Below are 23005 nucleotides of genomic sequence, written 5' to 3'. Positions count from 1 at the left end.
ACTATTACCCACACATCCACGTTGATGTGGACCAGTGTTTTCTTACTGACGTGGAATATACCATTATATGAATGGAATGTGACACAACGTACCCATCCAGGGTACTGTTGGCAAACATTTGGGTTGTTTCCCAATTTCTAGGTATTTTGAATAAAAACTACTGTGAACATTTACGTACAGGTCATTTGGTGGATATGTGCAATCATCCATCTTGAGTGCATCGAGGAGTAGAATTACTGGGTCACTGGGTAAGGTGTGTATTTAGCTTTAGTTAGAAACCAAGTTTTCCTAAGTGTTTTTACAAATTTACACTCTCAGCAAGGATAAGCCTTTCAGTTGGTTCCTGTCCTTGCCAACAATGGGTATTGTCAGTCTTTGCTATTTCAGCCATTTTGATGGATACGGAGTAGTTAGTATCTCATTATAGTTTTAATTTACATTTCTCTAATGACTAAAAGACTTAGAGCACTTTGTCAAATGTTATTAGCCACTTGATCATCCTCTTTTGTAAAATTCCTAAGTGTTTTGTTGATGGGCAAAAATTCTCAATTTGTAGAAGCTTTTTATAAGATATATGTTTAGATACAGAATTTATAGTTTGGGAAAATGTCAAGTAAGTATTTCTTGTTTTTTAAATTTATTTAATTATTGTTCAAGTACAGTTTTCTGTCTTACACTCCCATCCCAGCCCCCCTCCAGTGCTCCCACCTCCCTCCTATTCCCCCCCAAGTAAGTATTTCTAATGGTCTTCCTCAAATGCTAAATATTTTTTAAAATTGTTCTATCACATAATATATTCTGGAAATAAGTTTTTTTGCTGAATATATGCCTGAGGTCTGTCTTTTAATTCCCTTAACTTTTTAAAAAAAGATTTTATTTATTTATTTTTAGACAAAGGGGAAGGGAGGGAGAGAAACATCGATGTGTAGTTGTTTCTCACACGCCCCCTACTAGGGACCTGGCCTGCAACCCAGGCATGTGCCCTGACTGAGAATCAAACCAGTGACCCTCTGGTTCACAGGCTGGCTGGCACTCAATATACTGAGCCGCACACCAGCCAGGGCTCATTCTCTTTACTTTTGATGTGCATTAGTTCTTAATGTTAATGGTGCCCAGTTTAACATCTTAAAAAAAAAAAAAAAGGTCAATCCTTTCTTTGTTCAACTAAGAAATCTTTTCTTATCTCAAAGTCATGAAAATAGTTTTGTATGTCTTATTCTAGAAGCTTTATTATGTTAGCTTTCACACTGAAGTCTGTAACCCATTTTGAATTAATTTATGTATATGTGTAAAGTAGAGGTTTCCACATGGATAGCTAATCGACTCCTGCGTACTGAAATGGCCATCCATTCCCCACTGGACTGCAGTAGTGCCGCCTCTCTTATAAATAATATGTGTATGTTGGTTTATAGACTCCCTGTTCTATTTCATTAATCTATTCATCTATCCTTGTGCTGCCTTGATTACTATGGTTTCATATGTCTCAATACCTGGAAGTGTGCATCTCCAACTTTGTTCATCTTCTTCAAATTGTCTTGAGTATTTTAGGTCCTTTCCATTTTCATAGAATTTATAATGTTTGTCAATTCCCACACACACATACACACAAACCCTGACAGGATACTGACTAGGATTATATTGAATATACAGTTTAATTTGGGGAGAACATGTCTATCAACTACGATGAATATTACAAACCATGAACACAAGAGATAGTATTATTTTAAATGCATCAAGAATCTGCCCAGTACCACAAATTTTAGGCACAGAACAAATAAAACCAAATCCACTAAAAAGTAACCTGGTTTACAGCATCTTTGGCTTTTCACGGTTCTTAGTAAAGGCATCAGCATTAATAATGTCTACAAATAAACAGCATGTCTACATTCAGAGAAGGGTCCTATTGTCTCCATGTTGGTATGATTCTTTATCCTACGTATGAACCCAAAGAGGCCTTGTTTGAGTCAGGGCAGACTATATGCAGAGGAAAACAAATGATCCTTCTTTGCCTCCACCATCTCCTCTTTGCCTCCTTTACTCTTCTCTAAAGTACTCCGGAACTAAAAGATTGGGCAAAAGTAACTCCAAGAGAGAGATCACTGAGGTTATCTATCATTCTAGACCCAGCGATTTCTCTTTTCCTATCACTTTCATTCATTCACTCACTCTTCAAACAGACTGCCTACTGTGTGCTTGGTGCTATTGCCCAAGGACAGAAAAACCCCAAACCTGGATTACAGGGGCTCTTAATAGAAATCAATAGGCCCCAAGGGGTCTCTGAATGGGCTTTAGAGAACCAGGTAAAGCCTAAAATGAAACGAAATTGTGTGTATCTGTGTTTTTCCAAGGGAGGGTTCATAGCTTTCATCAGATTCTCAAAGTATAAGATTAAAAAAAAAAAACCGGAATCATCTCTTTTCCACACTGATATGTGTGTGTACACATGCAAAAGAGCGTAGGTGGATGAAGTAAAGGATATTTTGCCAGATTGTATAATAGCTCGGATTCTGAATAGATGCTGGTGATAAGTCTAAACATCAATTTTTACAAAGTTAAACCTATTTCTGTTTCCCTAAGTTACCTCATCGAGGTAAACCTATCCCTTAAGATGACAAACAACTGTATTTCAAGGAAAAAAAATGTGTGTATCTTAATCAGCCAGATCACCTGAAACCAATGAACCTGATATAGTAGTGACTGTGTAGGTTCTGTTCAAAAGAAATTACAAAGCCTCTTGCGGCTTTGAAGCTATTCTGACACATACAAGACCATCCATATTAAAATCCAACCTTCCTACAATGGCCAGGTTAATCTTTCTAAATGTCATTTTCATCATGGTATTCTTTTCTTCTCCTATTCAGTCAAAGCTTAGTCTTAAAAGACTCATCTTTCTTTTAATCCTTGCCCAAGGACATTTTTTCATTGCTTTTAGAGAGAGAGGAAAACATCAAAACAAAAGAGAAACATAGACTGGTTGTCTGGTTGTTTTCCACCATGTGCACCCAGACCGAGGATCGAACCCTCAACTTAGGTATATGCTCTGACTGGGGATTGTACCCATAACTTTTCAGTTACAGATGATGCTCCAACCACCTGAGCCACACCAGCCAGGGCAAGGCTCATGTTAAGGTTCACTTTCTCCATGTTTAAAGCATATTTAAGGTTCTAAGTCCACACAACAATTTGTCCCTTCTCTTTTATATTACAGTACTTGTCCATCCGCATTCACCTGAGCAACTTAAAATAACACAGCTACCAGGGCTTCAATCCCATAGATCCCAATTTAGTACGTCTGGATGAGACCCATGAATCTGCATTTTTAAGGCTCACTGGTGATTCTAAAATACTTCTGGGTTTGCTTTCTCAGCTTTTTTAGTACGCACAGAATACAGACTATGCTTTATGAATGTTTAACCGCGCAGGCAGTCCTCCCATTGCACTGTTATCATAGTATTTATCACATTACCAAACTCCTTGAGGGCAGACACCCCTAGAAGCTAATGTAGTTTAGGAATATAGGATGTGCACAATAAACGTTTGCCAAAGCAATGAATATGGCCTCTGAAGCAAGACAGATTTACACGCTAATCCTGTGCCACCTCCACCTTGGGAAAGTTACTTAATTCTAAGCTTTGGTTTATTCCTCTGCCAAGTAGGAATAACAAGCACTTTGTGACAGAATTTTTAAGGATTAAGTGACTTAACATATGTAAAGCACCTAGCACACTCCCTGACATACACTAATAAGTGTTAAGCACCTGGTCCACTCCCCTCAAAACAAAAGAAGACCATGTTTTAAACTTTTTTTACCCTCCACATAACCTAGCACTGCACTCTGGAAACCGGGCACAATTAACAAACCTCCGTTGCCCTAACTGTATCAAATACCAGTTGCTTCTTAGACAGTACACACATACCAGGTATGCTGGCCCTGAGATGCTTTGGAGACAGATCACAAAGCGTAACACAAATTCATTACGTATAAAACAGTGGTGCCACGCCACCTTCGTCTCCAGCCATCTGCTCGCTTCTGAGTGTTCCCACAGAAGTCACAGGCGCTCTCTTGTGATTGAGCTTATGAGGAGCTCCAGACAGTGGTTGCTGTGTTTTAACAGGTGTGATTTTCAAGAATTGAGTTTGTTTCTTTTCTTACTCAATTAATTCTGACACTGTGTGACTTAATTAGTTACTCCACAGAAATGAGTTATGAGAAAAAACAGCAATAGAGCCTATTACACCATCCCTCCTTTGTAAGAAGCCAAGACAGGTCTGAATATAATAAACCACTGACAACCTCAATAAGCAGATTTCTGATGCCACCTTCAAAATATTTCCTCATTGTGAATACCTTCCCTTGCGTGTCTGACAACGCACACAAGGTATGTATTCCTTGTTGCTGGGGTGGCACCAAGGCAGAACCTGAGCCAGCATTAGATTCACTTTTAAATCACTCCCAAAATTTGAGGAACCAGTCATAAAACAGAAATGAGTAATATTTTTAAAGTTACTGAAACAAACGCATTGCTAGGCAGTTCCAATGGACTGAAAGATAGTGATAACTTTTTAAAAAAGATTAAGAAAAATGATTTCAAGAAAGATAATCCATAAATGAACTACCTCAAACAAAGGAGCTTCAAGAAAACGTAAGTTTGATATTCATAGTTTTACCAAGTACTTCAAACTTAATTAATTAAAAAAAAATATTTCATTTTTTGTTTTTAGAGAGAGGGGAAGGGAAGGAGAAAGAGAGGGAGAGAAACATCAATGTGTGGTTGCCTCTCATATCCCCCCGCACTGGGGACTGGGTCCGCAACCCAGGCATGTGCCCTGACTGGGAATCGAACCGTGACCCTTTAGTTCGCAGCCTGCGCTCAATCCACTGAACTACACCTAATGAATTTTTCTTAAAGAGACAATTACACTTTGACCAAAGCTCTGAAGGTTCCTGTGCAAACAATCAGACTCACAAGAAATTATTACTACTTTTCTGATAAAGTTTTTACTTCGGTAATTAAAATACCAGAGGTTGAGCACCAAATGTAGAACGTGAGGCAGTTCTTCTTTTCACATGAAGCTGAAAACTAAAAGACCAATGCTGACATTCCTCCTGGTAAATTTTACACACATCAAATGTTTACACTTGACTGTAGACAAAAAGCCGAGAAGCAATTATATCAAACTTTTAATTTAAGATTAACGTGAAGCTATCTCTCAAACCACAATGATTCTGTTTGCCCATGAGTCTTGACAAATTTAAACACAACCATAAAAAAAAGCTAACCTATGTTATTTTAAGAGCTATACTGTTTTCAAGAGGTTAATCTGTTTCCTCATGTAACTTAATCTCTGATTAGAAATATTATAGGATAAAAATAAAATAGAGGCAATTATTTTCACTTAAATCACGCAGACTACAGGGTTGGCCAAAAGTCTGTTTAGTTTTCTTCCTAAAATAAAAGATACATTTTCCATTCTCATCAATAACTTTATTGATTTGGACATTTTGAGTATGTTCCATATCTCCTGCTATTGGCTTCTAGAGGGTAGAGAGAGGCCAGGGGTGCTGCTAAACAGCTTCCAATGCATAAGACAGCCCCAGAGCAAAGAATTACTTGTCAAAAATTTCAACAGAACCAAGAAAATTTGGAAACAAATCTTGAAACGTTCAATCAATTACAGCACCTTCTCCATATACTGTACAAATCTTTTTTTGTTTCAGTTGCATTTTTACCTGTCTTGAAATAATAAAGTAAAATAGGCCTAAAATATTAAATATTTTCTTCCATCTTCAATATTAAAATGGCTGCACAAAAACTCACTAATTTTGGTAAAATTTTTTATGAAGCATATATGACAACTGTCACAATATGATCTAACAAAATTGTTTCAAATGAAGTTAAAGACAACTAAACACTATTAGAGCCATCATAAAGAAAAAAACTCCGAACTTTTTGGCCAGCACAATTTTTTTTATGTACTACACTCTATTTTTATGTTGAATCTTAGTATTGCTCCTCAGCTAAATATTAACATTTACTTTACATCAATTAATATTTATCTGTCAATAAACTTTAGGATTCACTTAAACTTGCTCATTGTTAATTTGTTGCAGGTTTCCAAACCCATTCAATAACTTGATTGTTACTTTTTTCACTCTCTTTTGCTTTTTACTAATACAATTAAACATGCTTAGGAAACAGTTTATCCCAAATGCCAATTTCACTTACATTATCATGTTTAAAAAAACACAACATCTTCAATTCCCGGAAGACCCTTTTGCAAGAGACCAGATTCTGGAAGACGTTGGGCATCTTTTTGAGTGCTACTCTCTTTCCATCTCTTGGATCTGTTACTGACCTAAAAAAGCAATATTTGGGGGAGAGGAAAAAAAGACAGAGAAATCAATTCCAAACTTTGTTCTTTAAATGTTTCAGAGCATGACAAATATCTTTATCCTAAAAACTCAGTATTAAACCCACTTAATAATGCTTAAGATGTCAGTGACAAAGAAGACTTAAAAAAGTACATGTCTATAATCAAAGGGAATGTTTAGCCCACACAAGTCATTTGCCATGCTTTTAAAAAATTTTTAAGCCCTGTCCACAGTTCTATCAACAGCTGCTCTTTCTGAGAGGTTACTCAGCAATACAACTGGAGTAGGAGGACTATTAGTGGCAAAGCCATTTTAAAGATGGGAGGAAAAAAGTATAGAGAATTAATGTGATTCAGGTCAAATTAGTTTTATATGCTTTATTTTCAGAACCAATTTCACGATAGAAGAGATTTTCACTCAGATATTATCACATTTAGGTTAACATAGAGAACATGATTTAAATTTTTGGTTAAGAAAATATAAATGAGCAGCTTTTAGTAATAAGGATTGCCGTACCACCAGGACTTGAACAGAGTCCCCTCCTAAGTGCCCACTATGGCTGTAGCTTCTAGGTTATGATAACCTCTTTCCTTTTGTTTCTTGGGTCTTGGTCTGATAGCTGCCTCCTGTAATCACTATTTCTTTGATAGCTCAGTGTCCCCCTTCTTCCCCCTTTAGCCTTCTGACACCTGTACCACCAGTTCCCTGTATTTCCTTATGCTTGAAATACAAAAGGTTTCCATTTTTCTGATTAGACCCAATTGATACATATTTAAATCAAATAGTTTTTAAAAATCAATAAAATTTACTAAATATGGCCAATTAGCCATTTGGCAAATTGATTTTCCATAAACTAACACACAAGGTTTCTTTCCCTTCCACCCATCATCCATGAATGATTGTCCTTGTATAATTTATTCCTATCTGATTTATTTTGTTAAATTCTTGCTTATCATTCCCAGCTACCATTATCTTTTAGTTTCTGTTTCAGCCATCTAATGCTTTGGCTATCTCTCCCAGATTTGTGTCATTTAAAAATATCATCTGTATGTCAACAATGCCTTTACCCAAGCTATTAATTAAAGTTTAGAACAGAACTGAGAATAGATCTCTGCAACAGATATAGCATTAGAAACCATGAGACTGGCACCCTGGCTGGTGTGGCTCAGTGGACTGAGCACTGGCCTGGGAACCAAAGGGTTGCTGGTTCTATTCCCAGTCAGGGCACATGCCTGAGTTGTGGGCCAGGTCCTTAGTGGAGGGTGTGCAAGAAGCTACTGCACACTGATGTTTCTCTCCCTCTCTTTCTCCTTCCCTTCCCTTCTCTTTAAAGGTAAATGAATAAAATCTTAAAAAAAAAAAAAAAAAAAAGAAACCATGAGACTGACATCCAATCATTAATCTTGGGTATAGTTATTAACTTATTTAAATTAACCACAGTCACTCCATTTATTTCTCTAGGTTGTACACAAGAAAATCAGACATTCATCAAGCTACCTTCTTGAAAATAAAGCATTCCTATTATCAACTGATCTAAAAACCATACCAAACTTCTTTGTGAATACCACGACTTCTTTATAAGTTCATCTTAGTGATCACTACTTCCTTTTCTAAGTGTTTACGAAACTCTTAAATGGTGCATTCTATTATTTTTAAATAGCATAAAGACTCTTCTTTCTTCCATTAATTGAAAATTTGGTAAAACAGTGAAGTATTATTATGTTTAACTCTTCAATAGTTTGAAATGTAATTCAACTAGGCTAAAAAACCTAGCATTCTTGATAGTTGCTTTAAAAAACAAACAAACCAAAATCCACAACATTGCTTAAAATCCTGTAACCTAGAACAAATAGGAAGGTAACTATAATATTTAATTCAGAATACTAAAAATATTTTTCTGTTTAAATACACCACTTCTGCAGCTAGAAACTAGAAAAGAAAAACGTCAATGAAATAGTGGGGAAGGAAAATATTGGATCACACATTGCATTTAATTCTCAGTGTCTCGAATTTTCTTTAATCTAGGAAAATGAGCATTTCTGTCTTTCCTGACACTGCCATTTTTGAAGCGCATAGGCTAGTCATTTTGTAGAGCTCCCTAATTTGGGTTGTCTGGTGTTTTCTCATGACTAAACTCAGGCCATGTGTTTTTCACAGCAATGACGCGGCAGTGGTGCCCTGTAGCCCATCACATTGGGAGCCACCTGATGTCCATTTTCTACGTTACTGGTGATAACTTCGGTCACTTGGATGAAGTGTCTGTCAGGTTCCTCCACGGCAAAGTTACTATTTTTTCCTTTTGTAATTGTGTAACTATTCTTTTCCTCATGAAACTTTGACCTATTATTGATGTCTTTTGCCCGAATCAATTATTACTGTAATGAGTGCCAAATGGTATTTTAATAATTTTAATACCAGCACAATATAGTTTTTAAAAATGAATAGGTTGCCCTAGCTAGGCAACTTAAAAATGAGTAAGTTGCCCAGCCTGTGAAACAAAAGGTTGCTGGTTCGATTCCCAGTCAGGGCACATGCCTGGGTTGCAGGCCAGGTCCCCAGTATGGGGCGCGTGTGAGAGGCAAACATACACTGATGTTTTTCTCCCCCACTTCCCCCTCCCCTTCCCCTCTCTCTAAAAATAAAAATAATAAAAACTTTAAAACAATAAAAAAAAAGAATAAGTTGATTTAACCCAGTGCCCTTTCCAAAAGCCTCATAAAGCAATACTTCTTCCCAACTTCTGACTTTTTACTGGTCTTGATCCTACCTTAGTGGAAAACTGCTCTCTCAAGGTCAGTACTGCGCCTTGTTGTTTTAAGGTAAAATTCACAAAGCAGCATTCTCCTTTATTACTCATGCAAAAGTCGGTCATGCCTGTGCCTGGCAACAATATAACTCTAATGAATGTGAATGGCTGTGCAGTAATTTCACGCCATATTGAGTTTGTTCTCTCTTAACCTGAGGAAACAGATGCTTTAGTTCAGCACGAACAGTACCACATAAGGTAAGTGTGGAAGCCTGTTACACAGGAATGCTTTTCTTTTCTTTGTTACTGGAAGGCTCGCTGTGCTTAGCTTCTCTGCTGCTGCAATACCCTGGTCCTTCCAACTGCACTTGGTAATAAAGCTCCAGTTACAGAGATAAGGAACAACATTTAGGGCAACTTTCTTCATTTCAGGAAAAAAGGAGCCAACCTTCAAACTACAATTCACTTACTGGTCACTTACTTTCTCTACTAAATACTGGATGTCTTAAATAAAACAGTGCATCTGTCATTTCATCTGATTACCTTCATGGGCATTCAAGTTACACTAAAAATATTTATTTTCTAATTTTAAATTAATGTTTGATCTTGTAAACACTTGTTAAAAATAAAGTTCAAGGGTTGTGAAAAAGTCTTTTCTTAACATCTGCTCAAAGTGCATCAAACTTCTGTACTTAAAATACAAGTTCGACTATTTTTTAAACAGCTAGAAGAACCCACAAGCCATTTTTCAGAGGATACAGAGTCAGTCAAAAGAGTACAATACCAAAACCAGGAAGTTTTTAGAGGTGAGGTGGTAGTTTTGTTGTAGTTTTCTTAATCCCAGGAATCTGTGACCAGGGCCACAAATCTGCTTACATTACTGACAAGCAGAAGGGTTGGAATGAAACAAGAGTGAAACTTACTATGGGGATACTTTCCCAGGCACTAGAACAGCTATTTTCAACTGGTGTGCTGCAAAAAAAAATTTAAAAAATGCAATATGTGACTCTTTAGTCAGGGACAATGACTTTTTCCCCCTTTTAGACAATCAAAAAAATGACAACAGCCAACACAGCAATAGCCATCTGGTGTGAATGAATCAAAATTATACCAATTTTTTTGGTCAGATTGACCAAAAAATATCTTTTGGTGTGCCACTGAATCTTAGTAATAAGTTTATGTGTGCTCTGAGATGAAATCGCTGCACTAGAATGTTACATCTTAAATTAGTATAACTAGTCAGCAAGAACCTCCAAGAAATTACATGCTCCTCATTCATTTTATGTAACGAATCTTTTCTGCACATGTTTGAGCAGTTTTAAAGTTCATGCTTCAAATAAGGTTTTTAACTATTCAAAGCAACTAACTTATAATGAGAACACTTCAAGTTGGACTATGAAATCAGGTTCTTCTAATTCTATTCACAAACTTGTAATCAGTACTCCTCTATTTTTTGCTCTACATACAATTACTATGTCAACTGTACCAATACAGTACACATCTCAATAACAGAACCTCCTAACTAGATTTCTAAATATTTAGATTACTGCCTTCATATTCATCTTGAAATTCATTTCCTTAAAAGTTATTTTTACATGTATTTAGATTAAGTCTGCTTGAGAAAATAATAGAAATTATGAGGCAAAGTTTCTGACAACAGTCTAAAAAATGTATCTTATTGTAACTTAGACCTTGTTGTATGTTCAAGGATACTTACTATAGGATAGGGAATAAGGAATTTATTTTTATGTCGTTGGTCTTTAACCGGACCAAATTAGTCTAGACCAATTTTGGTCTAACCAGAATTTTAACAGCCTACAGTTTGTTTATATTTTGACATAATTTACAGAGCAGCATCCTATGTAGAACTGATGTAGGTGTCTCTGTCTACACCCAAAACACTTCAAAAATTCTCATCTTTCATTTCTTAATTTGTTCCATCAGTTGGGGTTTTCAGATTTTTTAAATGTTTCCAAATTTGGTATTTGCTGAGTTAGCTCTACATATAAGAGTTTCTTCCTTTTCAAAAGTATACTAAAAATTATCCCCAAATTTGTTTATCTGAAATTACAAGGAAAAAAGGCCTTTATACAGCAGCTAAACCAAAGCAGTGAAATAGTTCATTCTTTTTCTTATATCCTACCACTATTGATAAGAAGCAAAACATCTACATTTAACTGAAAGAGTTAAATATGAACTTAAACATTCTCCAACTCTGTGTTTATTTTAAATAAGTAGAAATATCAATGATCCTAGCAGGTGAGACAGTACTGGACCATTATGATCTGTAGTGAGACACAAACAGATGCTGACAAAAGGAGGAAAAAGGAACAGGTAAGCCATTCAGTATCAGGCTGTCATATTTATTTTCAAATACTTATTATTGGTGAATAAGATCTAACTTTCAAGACTTCCTCAATTCCCTACTAATAATCATTGGCTAATTTAAAATATAGGTGAAAATCATTTTATGCTAATTACTACTGTCTTGGGAATATTTATTGTTCTTTAGACCACAAATTAACTAGTTCCATCCTTGGTGAAGATGCCGGGCAGATAGCGACTCTTCCTCCTCTGTCACTGGCAAATACCTCTGTGAGGAGTCTGACCTGCCTGCAGGACAGCTGCAATACTGTCTTTTCTGCAGGGACTTTCACAGCCTACTCTGCCAAGTCTAGGAAGGCCCACTAGTTACAGCCCTCTCCTAGAAGCAGTCCTATGAATGTTGTATGGGTAGGAAAACCAGTTGCAATTAGGGAAAGGTTTCTTTAAAAAGCCCCAAAGGAAAGTAATTCACAACTGCATCCCCTTCTTCAAGAAGAGGTTACAAAGGGTAAACCAAAGCTAAAAACAATGTCACACAAAAATGTGTTTGCTCTTAATCCTATTGATAATCTCCCGATAGATGTGTTCTGTAAAAGGAACACAAATATTTCTTTAAAATTAAAGAATGGCAATTTTTGTTAACCAAAGATGACAAAGGAAAGATTTTTCAAAGGTTTTATTTATTTATTTTTTAGACAGGAAAAAGGTAGAAGAAAGAGAAGGAGAGAAACATCAACATGTGGTTGCCTCACTGCATCTGCTCCCCCACTGGGGACCTAGCTTGCAACCCAGGAATGTGCCCTGATTAGGAATTGACCCAGTGACCCTTTGGTTTGTAGGCTGGCACTCAGTACGCTGAGCCACACCAGCCAGGGCAGGAAGGAACAGTTTTATTCACATGGTAGGTTTTCAAAAATATGGCTTTGCCAATATCAAAAATTGTAATAAATTTAGGAACAGAAAATTCACATCAGAAAAAAATTTATTTTTTTACTCATTAAACAATTTGTCATCCAAAAAAAAAAAGAAAATATTTATTCTTAATTGCCATAAAGAATGTTTTACCAGTTAGCATTTTAGTCGGCTAATATTATTAAAATATTTAGGAAAAAATATTTAATGAGGAAGTAAATATTATTAGTATAACTTGAATGCTCAGAAGGTAAGATGAATTATTAAATTATTTAACATAAAATGTAAGTCCCAATATGTTGTTAAAAGCGAACTGTCTGAACATACTAACCAAAATACCAATAAAAAGTCATTTTTGAAATAAAAGGTGAAATTTAAATATGGCTTGGAATTATGATTATAAATAAAATGTCCCTATTTTCTGGAGATGTATATTTAAACATATATAGGTGAAATGACAAGATCTAATATTTGTTTTAAAATACTTCAATAACTACTGTTGAAACAAACAAAGCAAATTTTGATCATTATTGAATCTGGCTGGTGGGTGGAATGGGGTCTGACTATTCAAAAGTAAAAATGCAGGTTTGAAATTTTTCAAAATAAAATTGAAATAAAAAAATTTTTAAATACAAAAATACTATTTATAATAACATCAGTAATACCCAATATCTGAGATTAAAGCTAACAAAAGCTATGCAAGACTTCTACACAAAAAGACTAAAAAAACACTGAGAGAAATAAAAAACAAATGAATGGAGAGGCATGCCATATTCATGGATTAGAAAACCCAATATTGTGTACATTTCAATTATATCCCCAAGCTAATTTATAGATTTAATGAAATTCTAATCTAAACTCCAACAGCCTTCTTTTTGTGAAATTATACAGATTGGTTTGGAAGTTTTTTTATAGAAATGCATATATGCCAAGGACAGTGAAGATACTCTTGGGAAAAAAAATAAGGTGGGAAAAACTGCTCAACCAGATATAAAAATTTATTATAAAGCTACTAATTTAGACTGTAATTTGGGTGCAACAGACCAGTGAGAGAGAAATAAAACTCAGAAACAGATTCTCACCTAGACAGGCACTTGGCTTATGATAAAGGTATCTCCGCAGTCAGGAACGCTGTGCCTTAAACGTTTCTTAGCTTAAAATCCATCTGTCTAAACAATGCTCTAAAATACTGGGGCTAACATCCTGAAAAACAGTTCGGTTTTGCCAACTGGCTCCATGTTAGGCTTTGCCTATCGGGGGCTTCAGCAGTGACTGCAAAGTTTAGGAGGAAAAGGGGATCTGCTCCTTCCCACAGACTTCCTGCCTGTCTTTAGTTCCTGTGTCACACTAGCAACACTTCTTCATTCCCAGCAATGGTAGTGCCTTCCTGTGACAACAGGGGAACCCAGTTATAGTTTTCCCAGAACTTGCAGAACCAGCCTCACTGCATCTGCCACGCCAGATATCAGTACCAGTATCCTTTCCTTAGGTTTCTGAATTTCTACTGCATGGGGATCCTAAGTCTTAAAAATTCCAACCTCTTCCCTTTATTTCTCTGGCTGCAGAGGTGTTACCTGCTACTTTCATGATACCTATTGTTCTTGTCTTGTCTTTTCATACACATACAATTTTACTTGTAAACAACTTTACAACTAATTAACAATCATCCCCCATATTAAACTCTGTTATAATTTCTTTCCTGACTGGAGTCTGACAAACACAACACTCTTTTCAGTGTATGGTACAGGAGCAACTGGACAGCCACAGGAAAGAGCAGGCCGCACCTCCACCTCTACTTCACTCCACACACAACATAAATCCAGGGGGAGTACAGCTGTAAATGTGAACATCAAAATCATGTAGCTTCTAGAAGATAACATATAGGAGAATAATTTTATGATACAGGGGCAGGGAAAGATTTCTTAAGTAGATACAAGAAGTACTAACCACGATGAAAAAAACTGACATATTTGATTACTTTAAAGTCAGGAAATTTTTTATCTATACATTATTAAGAGTGAAAATGTAAGTCACACAAGGAAAAGGGGCTTGGAACACACATATAAGGAACAAAGGGCTTCTATCCAGATACATATGGAACTCCTATAAATCAATTTTTAAAAAGGGCCTGAATAGGCATTTTACAAAAAAGGATAATACAAATGACCAACAAACATATAGAAAGGATCTTAACTTCATTAGTCATTTGGAAAATAATTAAAACCACAATAAGAACATATTATATAATCACCAGTATGGCTAATACTTAAAAGTCTAATGTAACAAATGTTTTGTGAAGATGTAATGCAATGGAAATTCTTATAGACCGCCAGTAGGAATGTAAATTGCTACAACAGCTTTGGAAAACAGGTTGGTTTTATATACTAAAATAAAGAATGTATACAGTGTGAACTAGCAATGTGTGAGTGTGTATAAATGTATACACACACGTATACACCCCCCCAAATGTGTACTTCACACTAAAACACAAATAGTGTTCATGGTAGCAATATTTGTAATATCCTTAAAATCAGAAAAAAACAAGTATCCATAAACAATAGAATGGACAAATTGTTGTATATTCATATAATAGAATACTTCGTAGCAATTAAAATGAACTGGTGCTACCTGAAATAGCATAAACGAACTCACCAACATAATTTATTATTTTACTATTTATTTTTTTAAGAGAAAGGGGAAGAGAGGCAGAAGGAGAGGGCAAGGAACACTGATGCAAGAGAGAAACATGGATCAGTTGCCTTCTGTATGAGTCCCAATCAGGGACTGAACCCTGTAACCCTGGCACATGCCCTGACCAGAATCGAACTGGAGACCTTTCAGTTTGCTGGATAAAGCCCAACCAACTGAGCCACATCAGCTGGGGCTCATAATTATAATTTTGAACATAAAAAACCAGTCACAAATGAACAGATACTATAATATTAAAAATACAAGAGAAGTTAAATTCTAATGTTTAGGGATGCATACTTTGGAGATAGGAACTATTAAGAATGGAAGTAGTTACCATAAATGTTAAGATAGTGGTTACCTTGTTTGGGGGTGAGATAGCAACGAGGGTGAGCAGAGGGGACTTCTGGGTGCTGGTGATGTCCTGTCTCTCTAATGGATAGTGGCTGTAGGGCTATGTACTTTGTGATAAATCACTGGCTGTATATTTTATTTTGTGTACATTTCTGCATGTGTTATTATATAACTAAAAAGGTAAAGACAAAACTCCCAGTTAAATTTTAGTATAAAAAAGCATTTTAGGCCCTGGCTGGCGTAGCTCAGTGGATTGAGCGCGGGCCTGCGAACCAGAGTATCGCGGTTCGATTCCCAGTCAGGGCACATGCCTGGGTTGCAGGCCAGTTCCCAGCAGAGGACACATGAGAGGCAACCATACATTGATGTTTCTCTCCCACTCTTTCTCCTTCCCTTCCCCTCTCTCGAAAAATAAATAAATAAAATATTTTTAAAAAAAGCATTTTAGATTACAATCTGTATAATTATTAATTTTAAAGAGGCTCTATTTTTTTCATAAAGATATATATATATCTATTCCAGCACAATGAATTTTTTTGTATTTTTCCTTGTGCCACTGGTTCATTCCGTAAAGAGTAGTATACATAATAGTTTTGTTTTGGTAGAATTCCAAAGGAATTTGCTTGCTTAAAAAATGTTTTCTTCATCATTACACAAGAACAAGTCATTAAGAAGCATTCCACAGGAGAGTGATGTCAGCAGAATTACAGTCCTGCTCCTAATCTAATCACAATCTCCTGGCTTCTTTCATTGTGAAGCAAAATGCTGAAGCAGCTACAATATATAAATGTGCTTCAGGTTTTTAATTAGTTAGCCTTTTAAAAATAACCAAAACCAAAAATATTGCAAGTACGAACAGGAGGCAGGACTTCCAGCTGTGGCAAACTGAAGAGTTCAGCAGAACTTCTCCCCCCAAAAACAACTACAAAATTGGACAAAACTGTCAAAAGTAACCATTTCAGGACTTCAGAAAACAACCAAAATCAAATGACAAATTTAAAGGTATTTATTTATGAAAAACTGTGGAACTCTGGGTAAGAACAGTAGGAGTCAGGGGCATACTGCTTGGGGCTGCGCCTCACCTACCTCCCAGGCCCCTGCTCAGGCAGAGTCCATGCCGTAGTTGTACCTGCACAGGGCTGTCCGTGAAAACCAACTAGGAGTTTCACTGTCAAAGGCTGCTGATGTGATCTGAAGTGAAGGGCAAAAACTACATACCCAGTGGCACTGAGAGTAAAAGTATTAAACTCCACTGGAAAAGAACAAAGGAAGTCTATATATAGCTCTGCTAGCCTGAGGCTGCCGTACTAGTTGGGAAGACAGGTAGATTAACAGTAATCAAGGAAAATAATGGTGGAAAGAAGGGGAAGGGACTAGACGAAGAACATGTATGAATGACCCACAGACATGGGCAACAGTGTGGGAGTTGACTATGGGAGTGGAGGGGGTGGGTGGGGTGAGATGGGCAAAGAGGGAAAAATTGGGACAACTGTAATAGAATAACAATAAAAAATGATTTAATAAAAGATATTTAACAAAGAGATTCTGGAAATGAGAGCCATGGAGAGGGCTAGGTAAACTATGCACATCACTAGCTAACTGGAGGCTGTGTATGTACTCAGAGTTGACAGAAGAGGGTCTAAGAACTCCACATACCATGGCTTCCCACATGTGAAAAAAGAACTGTGAGGCTCAGCAGAAAATAAAAGCTGGGGCATACCTGAAAACTAGATGGGCTCCTGAACACACTCACAGATGAATCAGCAAAGGATAGACAGAAGCCCTAGTGGCTCAAGGTATTGGGTTGAGTATGACCTCTAACAAATCACTGCTGACCACTAAGCTAGGTAGACACACAGAGGACGTCAAGGAGGTGAGGCTCAAAATTTAAAATAATAATTAAAAACAAAACAACTGAGTGGAGACTTGAGTGCCTGTACCTCATAGGGGAGAAAGATTCTGCATGTCAAGTTAATTAAATATAAGCAAACATACACCATAATAGCAATAATGACAACCTTCAGGGGTGGGAGAGGGGCTAGGGAGGAGTCACATCCAAAACTGTTATAATATACCAGCGACTTTCAACCCTTTTTATCTCATGACACACATAAACTAATTACTAAAAGTCTGCAAACACCAAAAAATGTATATTTTTGCCTATCTGACCAAAAAATAAGCATACTGTATTTTGCAGTGCACAATGTGCACCTATGTATAATGCATACCTATGTTTTATGTGCATTATACATGGGATTATCCATGCCTACCCCATGGATATCATACCCCATGGCATGTAATCACTATATCCATGCATACTACACACACCCTTATTCTTCCCTCAAAAATCTGGGCAAATAACTGCACATTATACATGGCAAAACACGAACTCTTCTTTTTATTCATTCACAGTGGATGGCTATTATTGTATTGGCTATTGTCATATCTTTATCTGACATTCTAAGGGAAAAGATATCATTGCCCCCAATTAAGTAGTTGGGTATTGAATGTTTTAAAAATTCTTACTGCAAACCAGTTGAAAATTGCAACATACTGCCAAATACATCGAGTTTTTAACAAAAAAATTACAAGACATGTAAAGAAGGAGGAAAATGTGACCCATACTCAGGGGAGAGGGGAAAGTAGTCAACAGAAACTCCCTGAGTGGGTCCAGATGTTGTGTCCAAAAGCAGCTACTATAAACACGGTCAAGAATTCAAGACAGTTGTGTTTAGAAAATTAAAGAAAAATATAATGACAACAACTCAACAAATGGGAATCTCAACACACCACTATACCAAAAAAAAAAAAAAAAAAAAAAAGGTCAAATTCTAGAGTTGAAAAACACATCATAAATAAAAAATTCACTGGATTGGCCCAATAGCAGACTTGAAATATAGAAGAATGAATGAACTAGAATTTATACAATCTCTAGAACAGAGAGAAAAAAGTCTGAAGAAAAATGAACAGCACCTCAGAGAACTATGCAATAACACTGAAGGTAACAACATACATCTAATGGTGCAACCGAATTCAGGTCCGGCTGCTTGCCTCAACAAAAGCCAAACTTGTGAAACAGGGGCTGGTGAGAAGGAAAGTTGTTTGAGAAGACTGGGGACTCTTGTCTCAAAGCCCATCTTAACATCTCAGTGAAGTCTGAGGTTTATATAAAGAGGGAGAGGGAAAGCAGAACAAAGATATCAAGGGGAGATGACTGAAAAATTCTCTATGTACAGACCGGCACAGTCCATCCTGATAAAGATTGTGAAATTTGGTCAAGTGATGGTCTGATGTGCACCATACTGGTTTTATAGTTGAAAGCCAGCAAATCTCCTAGAGCTGGAATGACTGAAGGTTGGAGCCTGTATCTTTTGAAGTTAGTTCCTATGATTCTTATAAGCCGCTGCTTATCTCCAAACTACGTATTAGTCAGAGTCAGAATTAACAAAACCAATGTCAAAAGAATGGTGGGCTGTGTTACAATTCCTCAGTGTTACAAAATGACCTAAGAACCAGCAGAAAAGCTTGAGTAGACAAACCTAAGACAAGAAATTGAATCAATAATCCAATATATTCCTTCAATGAACAGCCCAGATTCAGATGACATCATTAGCAAATTATATCAAATGTTTAAAGAAGAAAAGTACCAGTCCTTCACAAATTCTTCCAGTAACTGAGAAAAGAACATTTCCCAACTCATTTTATAAGGCCAAAGTCAGACAATGACATCACAAAAGATGAAAACAACAGCTGAAAAAAACATGGTAACAAATCAAATCCAACAACAAAAAATCCAACCCTCATTCATGATTTAAAAAGAGTTTTAAACTAAAAAGAGAAAGAAACTTCTTCAACCTAATGAGGAACATCTATAAAAAACCACAGAGCTAACACTTCACAGTGAAAGATGAAATCCTTCCTCCTAAGATCAGGAACAAGGCAAAGAAGTCTTGCTCTAGCCATGTCTATTACATATGACTGGAGGTACTTGTCAGCCCCCTATTCTGATTTTATGCTGTAGAGTTTTCTCCCTTGTTATCTATAAAATTTTTCCATTTATCCAACTAGGTCATGTATTAATCACTTATTCAAAGAAATACAGAAAATTTGTCATTTAAAAAAATTATTACCAGTGTTTGTTTAATTCCAATTCATGTAGAAATTCCTAAAATGTATGCAATGATATATTCATGTATAACAATACAAACCATGAATCAATTTTTGGAACTGCTACTTTGCTCTATACTTATTTTTTAACCCATACTATTTGATAATTATCACCTAATATGTCTTACAACTTTTTCACATATACTTTATTGCCATTTTACCAAATTCTTTAAAGCAGCTACTATCAAATTTACATATCAGAATCAACCGGTGGGCTTTAGAAAAAGAAACACAACAACCAAAACAATGCTATTTCATTAAGCTGGTAACAGGACCTGAATGAATTTGTTTTTACAAGTTGATGACTCTGATTTTAGCCAGTTCAAGAACTATCTCTTTAAACATGGTGCCTTTGTAACTTTAATGTATATAAGGATACCCCAGAATTCTTAAAATCTTAAAATGTAGATTGATTCACTGTATCTGGGGTGGAGAATTCAGATTCTGCATTTATACAAGCTCCCAAGTAATGCTGATGCTGCTACTGTCAAGCCTTTAAGATATGATGGTACCTTACTTGATTAAATATTAAATATACTAATATAGTAAACATAGGGCTTTAATACATTTGGCCTTCCCATTAGCTAGAGTATAATACCTCATTTATTCAAATTTCTTTTATGCTTGCCATTAAACTTTTATTGTTCACATACACAAACATTAAGCTGAAGTATTTAATGTGTACCACTGTAAGTATATATTTATTCTTATATAATCTGTTGTTAAAATACAGTAACATGCAGATGCTCCTAAATTTACGGTGGGGTTATATCCTGATTAACACTGTAGAGTATCCGTTTTTTAACCCTGTGATCTCGTGCCTGACTGGGAACTGTGGCTTATTGTCTTTACCCAGCATCATGGAAAAGATCAATATTCAAAATTTGAAGTCTGGTTTTTGCTGAATACACATTACTTTTTCACCACTGTAAAGTTGATAAATTGTTAAGTCGAACCATAAGTTGGATCCTGTCTGTAATTAATTATTGTTTTAGAGAAAGGGGAAGGGAAGGAGAAAAGGAAGAAAAACATCAATGTGTGGTTGTTTCTTGTGTGCCCTCTACTGAAGACCTGGCCTGCAACCCAGGCATGTGCCCTGGGACTGGGAATCAAACCCGTGACCCTTTGGTTTGCAGGCCCACACTCAATCTGCTGAGCTACACCAGCCAGGGATGTACTTTTAATTTAAAATTGGAACGTTTCCTATATTCAATTATGCTGTTGTATTCTTTAGATTTTTCTAGGTATGTAACTACCATTTACATTGTGATCATTTAATTTCCTTCTTGCATATACCTGTACCTCACTGCGTTAAAAAAGAAAACATTTATACATGGGCTGACATTTAGTAACAGACAGCATTGTTTTATTTTTTAAAATGAAAGATGTCTTTCCTTTTCTATTTTGGTTAATGTTGTCCTTTTAGTTAAAAACATATAGAGAAAACCTATTTCCTTTATATTTTTCAAAGTTTTAGAAATAGGTGTTGATTTTTAGAATATTTTAAAATATTTTGGGAATATTATGATTTTCACTAATTTCCTTCTTTAATTTGCCAGGTTATAAATCCTTCAAAGCAAGGACTCTACTATTAAATATCTTTGTATCTTCCCAGAGCCTAGAACAATACAGTCTGTATCCTATGTCAACAAACATGGTCTAATTAATTTTACTATTTCTGCTAGTAATGGAATAGATTATGACAACAGTTTTCATTATACAAAAACAATCTTGAATTTCTATACTAAATCTCACTTGGTCATGGTGAATGTATTTTTTAAATGTTAAATACCTTTTAATATGCACTTTATTTATACTTTTAAGTTAGAGGGTTTTTTTCCCCATCTATGTTTATCAACAAGATTGGCTTTCATTTTCATGTCCTGGTCTTATCAGTCACTATATCTGTCTCCCTCATAAAATAGTCTGGAAGTGTTTAGTAGCTATTTATATGATACGGATATTACATATTAAAAATATTTACCAGTGATTACAGCAAATTTTGTCCTGTTTCCTTTTGCAACTGATTTATTCCAAGTATCTAGTCAGATAGAAGTCTAAATCTTTATTCTAAAATTTCCACTTTAGTAGTTCTCTTCTTAAATTTGTCTACCATATTACTCTATCCTTATATCCCTCTGAGATATATACATTTTTTTCTTATTGAAATAGACATGTACAGTTGAACAAAACTCTTAAGTTTAACTTTGCCAGGCTTGTAAGATGAATAATTACTAATGGAGGTTTTTATGTTTTTCAAGTAGTATAGCTTTTTTTAGTATGTGTTTCCCTTTCTCGTCTGGTTAAAAACCTGCTGTTTTGCTACTCAAATCTATTTTATTGCACCATAAACTGAGGATAATGTATGTAAAATGTATGCTGAAAATATTTACTATGGAACTGTGTGTATTCAAATCTGTGCATTTAAAATAAAGCACATGTGCTTACTATCTATATTTTATTCTCTCAGAAATTTATCTTATTAAACCACTGAGAGCAATAAATGTTTGGATTATTTGAACTGAAATTTTGGTAATGAGTTATTTATCGTCTCCTACTTGAGTATTCTGGTGTCTAGTTCTTGCATTTATCAGCTTTCCCATGGTTTCCTGTTACATAATCTGAAACACATCTGCTGGCATATAAGAAGCATGGTGCACAACACACATCCCAACTTTACCACGGAAGCTTTGGAATAAATGCTTTATGTATATTCACTATATATGAACTGAAATCATTTTGAAAAGGCAATGTATTAGAAAACAGTATTTTGTTCATATACAACAGATAAAGTACTGCATATCAGAATTTAGTTGAGGATATTAAATTCTGAATATGCAAAAATATTCTAAAAATTGAAAATTTTAAGAAGTCAGTCTTGTTTGAGATAGGTCTTCAATAAAATGGGTATAGTGAGGTACACATATCATTCTTCCATGTATTTCACATAGGTTCTTAAACAACAATCCACAGACTTTAAATACTGGGTAACTTTTAGAAAGCATTCATTTTAGGAAAATACAATGACAAATATTGTAATTTACCCCAGCTCTTAAATAAATATTTTATTTATTTATTTTTACAGAGAGGGGAAGGGAGAGAAAAAGAGAAACATTAATGTGTGGTTGCCTGTTGTGTGTCACTGACTGGGCACCTGGTCCCCAACCCAGGCAGGTGCTCTGACTGGGAATCAAACTGGCGACCCTTTGGTTCACAGGCTGGCACTCGGTCCACTGAGTGACACCAGCCAGGGCTCTACCCCTAATTTTTAATCATGGCAAATAGAACAATAAAGAAATGACATAAATCACCCACAACAAGAACATCAAACATTGCAAACTAATTTTTCCCCACATGTTGGGTGCATGCAGCCCTGGCTCTGGGCACTGAAGCCTGCTAGCTAGCATGATGCAGGAAGCAAAATGACTCCAAATGAGCAG

The 23005-nt window shown here is 35.8% G+C and overlaps 1 protein-coding gene across 2 annotated transcripts in view; it reads right to left on the bottom strand.

The window, feature by feature from the left end:
* Nucleotides 1-23005, bottom strand: part of NLK (nemo like kinase) — a 147547-nt gene that overhangs the window by 59290 nt on the left and 65252 nt on the right. For both annotated transcript variants that reach the window (XM_037162752.2, XM_037162751.2), the window contains exon 2: nucleotides 6228-6357. In XM_037162752.2, the coding sequence (XP_037018647.1) occupies nucleotides 6228-6357 (130 nt within the window). The remainder of the gene's footprint in view (nucleotides 1-6227; nucleotides 6358-23005) is intronic.

This window comes from Artibeus jamaicensis, unplaced genomic scaffold (genome assembly GCF_021234435.1).
Source record: "Artibeus jamaicensis isolate MK-2021 breed Jamaican fruit bat unplaced genomic scaffold, CSHL_Jam_final contig_2790, whole genome shotgun sequence".
Lineage (NCBI taxonomy): Eukaryota > Metazoa > Chordata > Mammalia > Chiroptera > Phyllostomidae > Artibeus > Artibeus jamaicensis.
The sequence above is the reverse complement of the archived record's forward strand: the minus strand, read 5'-3'. Positions and strand labels throughout refer to the sequence as shown.